Here is a 10,086-nt window from a genome sequence, read left to right as displayed (position 1 = left end):
AAACAGTGGGTATTCAACAAAAATACTGCAAAGATGAACGAAAGGGATGGAAGGGAAGGGAAGATGGCTGGGCAGTTGGCTGGCTGGCTGGTTGGTTGCCAGAGCCTGCACAACACACATTTGCCCCATCCTGATGCAAGACATAACTTCCATAGGTAGGAGGGGCTCTGAAGGAAAAGTGTTCTAGGCAAGGACTGGGCCCTTGCTGAGCTCTGGCTGTGCAGGTTGTGCGCTGCACCTGGCTGGAACGCACTGTGCACACATGACTCCAGGAGGCCTGAGGAGAAAGACCAGAAAAGTTCCTACACCGTGGTGGTCATTGTGGTTAGTTGCTGTCCAATGCCTTCGACTAACCATTGTAGTTAGTTGCTGTCCACTGTCCAATTCATTTGGATTCTTCTTCTTCAAGAAGATAACAAGGGTGGTGGCAGGGGGAGAAGTGGGAGGCAGGGGGTTGTTCTAGACATGACTCTCCGGGCCAAATTATTCACCCTTCCACTGCTGTAGCTACGCAAACTCAAGCTCCCCAAGGACAGAAATGGGTCTCTCTTACTCATGGCCTTATCTTGTTGCCTCACCCACGGAGTGCACATGATGTTTGATGAGAAATAAAATCACATGCTGTGCACTTAGTAGTGTCCTGACCTGTAAGAGGAGGAGGAAAAGCAAACAAGCGAACCCATGGCCATCGGGATGACTCAGACTCATTGTGTCCCTACACAGGGGAGCGAGTGGGTGGCCCCTTGGCATTCCTGAAAGGATCAGATCAGCCTTTACAGAATTAGACTGCCTCATCAGAGTAGCAGGTGGGTTCCAACTGCTGACCTTTTGATCAGCAGACAAGCATCTAATCACTGCACCCCCAGAGTTTCTTAAAAATGAGGGTTCTGACACTTGTTTCACAATTAAAAGGCCCCAAACCAAACTTGCTGCCATCGGGTTTAGTGCCATGCCATAAGACAGATGCTTAGTGAGTAGCAACTATGATCAGAATGAAGTCTGGGTTTGTGTGTTAATGGAACTGTGCAAATTTTCTGTACAGAAATGTCATAATCTTCTCTCTCGTGAGCTGACGATGCTGAGAACCTGGGGGAAGACTGTGAGCTCCATGGCTTTCAACCTTGAGCAGAACTCTGCTGCAGAGGGCAAGATGCACGTGTGTGTGTGGGGGGGGGGCTGGACCTTGCCATGCCGGGGCATCCTACTCGCATCAGGTGGGCTGAGACCAGGATGTTCAGTGTGCAGTAACGCATGGGACAATCCCACCCAAGACAGAATAGTCTTGCCTAAAATCCCACTGGCACCTTCCCCTCCCTGTGCAGCCTAGAAAGCAGTGACTGCTCGTTCCCTGCCTTTGCTCACCTGAACACCACATTCAGAAGTGCAAAGCTGCTTGGAAACTATTTGGGAACAAAATTGTGTGTCCCAATTGTATTCTCACTCGGATGCAAAACCGAAAGGGTCAGGCCTCATCCCGTCAGAATGTAGGCCCCTGGGGTTGAACCTGTGGAAGGCTGCCCCTGTGGCGGAGTGATGAGCTGGCAGAGAAGGAAGAGGTGAGGGCAAGGGTTCTCCACAGAGGCAGGCGACCTTTGAGACTCGGAAAAACAACACAGTCCTGTCACGGTCTGGCCCTCACAGGTTCCCAGCCTTGGGGCATTAGGGCTGCCCCTAGTAGAAAACCCCTTCAGAACAAAAAAAGGTCTTTGCCGAAAACACACACACACACACACACACACACACACACACACACACACACAAAAACTACTGTCAGAGAAGCCACCAAAGACTTTCCTTAAGCCAATAAAAGGCAGCAACTCAAAGAGCTCTTCGCCCTTTCCCTGTGTGACGCCTCAGATTCAGAAACGATGGGAGCTCCACAAGAACGTCCTGTAGAGCGTGTGTTTCCTGTGATATGGGCCCCAGAAAGAAACATACATGGGGGATTCACCAGTCATGGAAAACCCCAGGCTCTTTTCATTCCATTTCCCACAAACTTTTTTACGTCCCCTCAGACAATACTGGCAAGCAATGACCCAACGTGACGTCATTCAGGTTCTCCCAGCGCCTCTGCAGGGGAGGATTACACGAGTTGCATATAATTACCTATTTCAAAAGCGTAATTTGAAAGTTTGCTGAAAGGCAACTTTGGCACGGTTTTTTCCTAACTGCCAGCTGAAATCAAGAGCGCGCCATCAAATGCTTCCCTAAGACGCATCCAAGTGAGCAATACACACACGAGGGGTGTCCATTTGGCCGGTAACTATCACTTGCCACGGTCTTCCTACAACACAAACAAGGCTTCTGAAATAGGCCCGTTGCATTGGCAAAGCATAGAATCTTATATTTGGTATCAGTACACTCTCACCCAAGATACTCCATGCTGGCGTTTCACTTCTGCTCAACACACTCAGTAAATGATTGGCATCTTTAAGTAACTGCCATTGGGGTCTTCACCGTATGACCACATTCTCTTTACGCCTGGTGCTCCGTGTCCAAGGCTTCGCTTTCCCAACCCGGATGTGCCTCTGAAGATACTACTTCTCCTGCCAGAACGTTACCACCTCGGTCTAGTGCAATCATCCTTCCCAATAAGCCAGCCCAACTCTCACCTATCCATCCAAGAAGTTCTCCTAAAACAAAAACCAAAAAAACCCTCTCCTCAAACCTTGTGGATAGGGATACTGTACTTATGGCAGTAGATATAGTAAAGTTCAGGGGAACAAAAAGATAGTACACTCACACACACACACACACAAGGATATCAAAAACCAAAAAGATACAATGGCAGAATGATTTATTTTTAGAGTTCTTTATTAAACAAGTTAAGCACAACTAAAAGTATATTTAAAAGTCCACTGTTAAAAAAAAGTCCACTGTTAATTGGATCCTTTTTGAAATAATTATTCTGGAACAAAGTATTTTGTCAAATTTTATAATAAGAGAAATGATAAAAAAAAAATTGAACCGGTCAAGAAAACACTTTAAAACAATAAAGCGCATAATAAACTGAGAAGATTAAAAACACACAACTATACAAACTATTCAAGTATAAAATGAAAACACTTCATAGCTGTTTTGAAAGGGTTCTGGTATATCCTCATATGAGGGCCAAATAACTTATGTCCAAATGAATAAATAGTATGAAAAGTCACTTGTTTACAGTAACAAACTGTGTTATAAAAAATCATTTGAGAACGAGACTGTGTGGGTGGGTTAATGTTGTTCAATTGTCCATACAGGCAGAACCTATTTTACAGATGAACATACTCCTTAGACTTAATGGAGGGGGAGGGGAAGCTGCCTCACCAAGAAAAACAGCGAAGAACCTTACATAATTTCAACATCTTGATCTGAGAACAATTGTGGATTTGACAGTTCTGGTAAAATGCCAACATCACAGTCACTGAATGGTATGATTAAAAGATAGTCATTCAAGATTAAAACAATAAACAAAAGAGTTGCTTCTGGAATTTTCAGGGCAAAAGAAAATGTATTTGTATTCATACATCCTGCGCTGGACACCACAAAACCCGGTGTAACAGAGAGGCGCGCACACCGTACCCCGGCCTGCGGCCTTGTCCAGCGGCGTCCGCCAGGCCCCACTGCTGCGTCACCCAGGGTTTGGCAGGTGGCTCTGCACACAACCTAACCGTGGCTGCAGCACCAAAGCACGGGGTGGGGGGTGGGGGGGTCGGCCAATGGCCATTTGACCATCTGACGAGCAGTTTGGGAGCGTGTTTCAGAGAGAGAACAGGGGACTAAAATGGTTGAACCAAAACAGACAGTACTCTTTCCCAACTAGATCTCAACTGTATCAATAATGCAAATCCAATATTGAGAATTTAAATGGAGTCTGAATTTCCATGAGGCAACTCCTTCTTTTTGTCTTTTTGTCTTTTTATAGATCCCTGCCCTTTTTTCATTCTCCCCGAGGCAAAGCGGCTACTCTGTTCTCACGGCTTCTCCCGGGGCGGCCTCAGTCGGAGAGGGACGGGGAGCGGACGGACCTGCTGCTGGCCGGGCTGTGGTAGGTGAAGGGCTCCTTGTCCTTCTCCTTGCTGTCGTGCTTGTGCTTGTGCTTGTGCTTGTGCTTGTGCTTCTTCTTCTTCTTCTTGTGCTCGTGGTGGTGGTGCCGGTGGTGCTCGCTGTGCTTGGAGGCGGCCGGCTCCTTGCTGAACACCGAGAGTGGAGCGGCGGCCGCTGCCACCGCCGGGTGCATGCTCATCTCCAGAGGCGACGGCTCTTTCCCTTCCAAATGCAAAGCACACAGATTAATTCCCCTTGACAGGAGGGACCGTCACAGGACAGACAGCGAGGGGACTCGGAAGGACTGGCAGTGTAGTGCACTATGCATTAAGGGGCTAAGCACAAGGTCAGAGGTTCAAACTCCACAGTGGCTCCATGGGTGAGAGATGAGGCGGTCATGCTCCTGTGAAGATCTAAGGCTCGGAAACTCAAAGGCACAGGGAGTTTTTTTTGGTGTGTGCGGTGGCACGTTGGCGGGGGCTAGGGAACAACTGCACTTTCTGTGCCAGGCTTTTAGCCCGAGAGAAAAACTGACGACATTTCTGTCCTCACAGATGACTCACATAGTCCTAACACAAAATTACACTAAGCGCTGTTGTCAGGTGCCACAGAACCGGTTCTGACCCACAGTGGCCCTATGCCCAAAAGAGCCAACCACTGCCTGATCCTGCGCCATTGTCACGATATTTTTACTTACATGATAATTTTATGTAATTATCAAGTCTAAATAAATGGGTTATGTAATGTAACTGGTGCCTCAGCGGGGCTCTCCCATAGACTCACACACAGAGAGACACAGCAGTGCTTTGTGCTGTTCCACACGGGGCCGCTGGTCAGGGCACAGTTCACAACCCCTACCGAAACCCCCACGGGCAACAGGAGAGGAAAGACTTGGGAATGATCCAATGGATCCTTTCAGTCCAGTGCGTCACACAACGAAGATGGATTATCTTTTAGTTCCAGTTTTCCATGACTGTTTGAAGGCCCCTCATATAGTTTTAATTTCAGCTTCAAACAAATTAGCATGACTATGCTGCTGATTGCACAAACAGGCCAGACCGCACAAACAGAGTCAGATGTAACAAGGTGGAAACAGCTCCCTCGCGCTCCTCTCCCAACGCGGTTATCCCATCCCAGGCTTTGCAGCTTTCCAGTTGGCTAGCTGCACTCTTGGGAGCGCTCAGTAAGCACATCCTTAACGCCAACCTGCCAGGCTACCTGGCCTGCAGAGAAGCCAAGGGTTATGCTAAGCCCCGCACTTCCCAGCAGTGGGACTGCCAAATGAACAACCAAGTGTGCGTGCGTGCATTCTTATCCAGAGTTCTTAGAACCACTTCAAAAACGGAGTCAGTCTCTTGCCTAGTGGCCTTATATTTTGTAGGAAAAATACACTGACTGCCAATCCTGCAGTCTCTATGGAGAAGGCACAGGAAGAGCGGGCTCCAAGGATTCCCGGAGTTAGGAAAGCAGGACAAACCGTGAATTTGTGGCTCAGACATCTATCTCCAAGACGAGACTGAGGCACTGGAAATAATAGCACAGAAGTGAAAGTCGGGGTCAACTTAAGAAAAGGTTTTCAATTTTCAGAGATGGGACAATTTTAGGTTCGATAAAGATAATAACTGCAGTACGCTAAAACTGTTAACCAAAAAAGCCTCACACAGATCAACCCTACAGGACAGAGTAGAGCTGCCCCCCTCTGTGAGTTTCGGAGACTTTGACACTTTACAGGAGTAGAAAGCCTCTTTCCCCCGAGAACTGGCCTGTGGATTCAAACTGCTGACCTTGCTGTTAGCAGCCCCACAAGTAACCACTCTACCACCAAAACTGTAACACACATATTTAAATCCGAGTTCATAAGGATTCTTTAAAAACAAAAGACTGATTGATCACCACAGGAGGATGCAAGTCAACCAAGTCACTATTTTAAACACTATTAAACACACTACTTCTCTCTCTTTTCTGCTGGGAAAACCATTGGTGAGGCGAAATTCAGCTTTACAGGACTAGTTTAGCTTTTAAGAAAGGATAGAAGGGTGAACTGGAATGTCACCATCCACAGCCTGGAGTGAACTAATGACCGACAAATAGCACAGAAACAAGTCGACCCAGTATTGTGTGCCTCAAGCTGTGATCCTGAATCCCTCCAAGCTTACAGATGCCACCACACATTTACAGGAAGTTAGGCAGGTTAACTATGCCAAGCGTATATAATTAGCAAAATACAGACTTGAAAATTATAGATCAAAAACCTACTTTCCTCAACAAATTACATGGAAGGAAGAAAAAAATGAAAAGAGAGGTTGAGTGGAAATGTTAGACCAAACAAGAGCTAACGGGCACATCTGGAGCCTTGGCAGTTGCTGACAAAAATCAGCAGTTCAAAGCCACCCGGTGCTCCACTGGAGACAAATGAGGCTTTTTCCTCCCACAAAGATCAGTTGCTTCGGACACCCCAGGGGCAGTTCTACCTTGTTCTTTGGGGTTGCCAGGCGTCAGAACTGACTCCAAGACAGGGGGTTTGGTTTTGAAAGGGTCTATCAGGAGGTGCGTGGACCATATCACTGATTCAGGAAACTATTAAAAAGAAAAGTATCATTTATGAGTCAACTGATAGTCCCTGGATGGTACAAAGGTTAATGTGCTTGGCTGCTAACCAAGGGGATGTGCACTTGATGGGGGCCACCAGGGGCACCTTGAACGAAGGGCCTAGTGTTTGAAGTCTGACAAACCAGCCACTTGAACCCAACGGAGCTGTTCTGAGTCCCAGTCACCCCAAGGGCAACTGCTCAACTGGAAGGCTGAACCTGAAAACTCAAACTGTGGCTAGATACTAACTGACAAATTACTTAATTTTAAAAAGGTATTGGGCCAGGATTGTTTAAAGTCCTTAGAGATACATAGTTAAATACTTGTGAAGGAAATGATACAATGAATCTTCGGTTCTCAACCTGTGGGTCGGGTCTCCTTTGGGGGTCAAAGGAACTTTTCACAGGGGTTGCCTAAGACCATCGGAAAACACATAAATATATATAATTACATATTGTATTGTGATTAATCACTGTGCTTTAATTATGTTCAATTTTTAACAATGAAAATATATCCTGCATATCAGATATTTACATGATGATTCATAACAGTAGCAAAATTACAGTTATTAAGTATCAACAAAAATAATTTGAGGGTTGGGGGTCACCACAACATGAGGAACTGTATGAAAGGGTTGCAGCATGAGGAAGGTGGAGAACCGCGGCCCTAGGTGAAGGCACTGATTAAGCACAAAGGGCCTTGGTGGTGCAGTGGTCAAAGCGCCTTTCTGGTTTAAATCCACCAGCTGCTCCCTGGGGAGACACGAGAACGCAAAGGTGTTTTTGTAAAGATTGCAGCATTGGAAACCCCACAAGGCAGCTCAGTTGGTCCTAGAGAGCCACTGAGTCGTAACCGACGTGCTGGCACACAACATGGATTAAACTCAGGCCGACCACCAGCTGACCACGGTTTAATCTAGAAAATGGATACATGAGGTTTGATTCACTAGTCTACATTAGTTTTCCATAATAAACATTCTTTAAAAAGGAGAAATTAAGGCAATTTGGCAACCGGTATGAGACTATTCAGCTGCCAGGTATCATCAAGTTTCCAGTGGCTCATTGCTCAGCAGTGGACCACCTATTTCTGCTGGTACCGTACAGGAGGAAGACCCTCGAAGAGATGGCTCGGCCCATTCTCATGTGACTGCAGCAACTGGGCTCAAATATACAATTGTGAGGACGGCACAAGACTGGGTGGTGCTTCGTTCTGTTGTACACACCGTCATTAAGTCGGAGCCAACTGGATGTTACCTAACAATGAAACTGTCAGATGGCACTGGTGGCATCGTTGGTTACTGTTGGACTGCTAACCACAAAGTCAGCAGTTCAAACTCACTGGCAGCTCCTTAGGAGAAAGAAGAGACTTTCAACTCCCCTTAAGATTTATAGTCCTAGAAACCCACAGACAACTTTATGGTTGGGGGGATCACCACCACCTGAGGACTGTATGAAAGGGTCGCGGCGTAAGGAAGGTGGAGAACTGCTGGTCTAGGGTCTCAATACTGAAACATTTTATGGTGTTACTTTTGTTTAAAGTGTTATCGCCATTGAACTCTAAGCTCTTCAACTCATTAAACAGTCCTTTTTAATTTACACCATAAAAAAACATGGTGTATAAACGCAAAATCCATCTGTCGGACTGTAACCAGGAGGTGGCAGATTTTAAAGTCTGACTAATGACTTTTGGATAAGTTTCTCCTTAAAAATGACTTTGCTTGTATATCTTGTTTTCACTCCCTGTTCCTCCAAATCTTGACAAGTGAATGTTTGTATCATGGAAGTTCATCGGCACTGATTACGTGCTATTTGGATTAACATCTTTTTTTCTGTAAGCAACAGAGGGACAGAGTAAGCAGCAAACACTAAACCAGTCTCTGTCGCCTCACCTCGATAGGGCAGGGGGCACTGCCCCCGAGTTTCCGAGTCTGTGACGTCACAGGAGCAGAACCCCTGTCCCCTCCCGAGGAACAGGCAGGAGTCCATGGGAACCAGTGGAACAGGTCACGGCAAATCTGAGTTGGATTACCTTTATCACAACTTAGAACCCATTAGTCTGAATAACGTACAGACAAGAAAGGTATGTACACCAAGGCTTCATGCCTGAATCACCAATTATATGACTTTTCGGGAGGAAAACAAATGGCTGATGTTTACATTTAAAAAAGGCACCATGTCATAGGTTTGATGGATTCTCTCAAAGTTGGCCCATGTCTTTGGAAAACCACCAAGAGCAAACGTCAGACACTGATCATCTTTAAACAGCCTAAGGAGGATTCTTCTCCTTCTTCCAACGTTTCTGTAATTTCCACATTTTCTGTCACAGCAAACATATATTGCTTTGGGAAGTGAAAAAGTCCAATGTACAATAGTCTTTAATGTTAAAAAAAAGCACAGTAGCAAGGTGCTGCCAGAAAAGGAAGTCCTAGAATCTGCATCTGTTTTAGCTTAGTTTTGTCTTTTTACACCATGAGTCATTCTATGAAGTGTGCAGATGTATTCTCGAGCAAGCTAAATACATACAAGGAGTTGTACCTGCTCCTTTCCGCGTAAGCTCCATCGCCCACGGGGGCTTGGTGGTGGGCAGGCCTTCGCAGCCTGATGAGAGCTGAGGCCGCAAAGCCGACCGGGAGCTGGCAGGCCGGAACTTAGCGAGTCCTAGAGGACCAAACGAGAGGAAAGAGTGATTTCACTTCCTTATTCCTCGAAAGAAGGAAAAAGTGTGACCTGCTTTGTAGGCTAACCTTAAGATCAGAAGCAGTTGAAGCAAAGTAGAATTCTAATAATAAAAGAAGAATGCTCTTTTTAAATTACTCAAGATTAGATTTGATTAAATTCTTTGTCACTCTTCCTATATGCCTAAACTTGAGACCATCATGATTTTATGAGACAGTAAGTTTGAATGACTGGCTTATGTTTAAACTAGATTCAATATTTCAGGACAAGATCCATGCCATATTGTTAATATTCCTGAGGAGCTTTACACACAGGAAAGCTTGCCCTGTCCCTGACAATATTGGTGACTGATTCTATTACAGCATATACTTCGTATATAGATCAAAATAAATCAGGAGAGTGAGAGACGGCATTTAAAATAGGAATTGGAAAAAAGGAATGATAAATAATTAAATATAGGAACTGGTTTTATGGTCTAATGAGAACTGCACCATTCTAGGCATCAGGATACGTGGGCTGATTCCAAATTTGGCGACAAATGAGGATGTAAGTAGGCGTGGCATTTTATCCATGTGTAGTGTGCCTAAGGTCTGTCTCTACCTCGGTGTGTCCCCTTTGCTCAACCTCCCTTCTCGGTAAATTGGACAGAATAGATTAAGAATCATCCCCAGGGAATGATGAGGGTGGACATTGGAGACAGGGCCTGGTGCCCCAACAGGCTAGACTGGAAAACACAAGCTTTTCTTTCTTGGTATGTTTTAATTTGTTCTTTGTCAGTGGCTTGATGTTGTTG

At 45.7% G+C, this 10,086-nt stretch overlaps 1 protein-coding gene across 3 annotated transcripts in view; it reads right to left on the bottom strand.

Annotated features, from left to right (window-relative positions):
- Positions 1-2,834: 2,834 nt before the first annotated feature.
- Positions 2,835-10,086, bottom strand: part of TAF2 (TATA-box binding protein associated factor 2) — a 73,042-nt gene continuing 65,790 nt past the window's right edge. For 2 of the 3 annotated variants that reach the window (XM_045300010.1, XM_045300034.1), the window contains 2 exons: positions 9,141-9,275; positions 2,835-4,251 (listed from right to left, as the gene is read on the bottom strand). In XM_045300010.1, the coding sequence (XP_045155945.1) occupies positions 3,980-4,251; positions 9,141-9,275 (407 nt within the window). In that variant the 3' untranslated portion in view covers positions 2,835-3,979. The remainder of the gene's footprint in view (positions 4,252-9,140; positions 9,276-10,086) is intronic. The other variant, XM_004697414.2, reaches the window with a different exon arrangement.

The sequence above is a fragment of the Echinops telfairi genome, unplaced genomic scaffold, assembly GCF_000313985.2.
Source record: "Echinops telfairi isolate 266 unplaced genomic scaffold, ASM31398v2 ScPeMD7_1;HRSCAF=3_0, whole genome shotgun sequence".
In the NCBI taxonomy this organism is placed as follows: domain Eukaryota; kingdom Metazoa; phylum Chordata; class Mammalia; order Afrosoricida; family Tenrecidae; genus Echinops; species Echinops telfairi.
The sequence above is the reverse complement of the archived record's forward strand: the minus strand, read 5'-3'. Positions and strand labels throughout refer to the sequence as shown.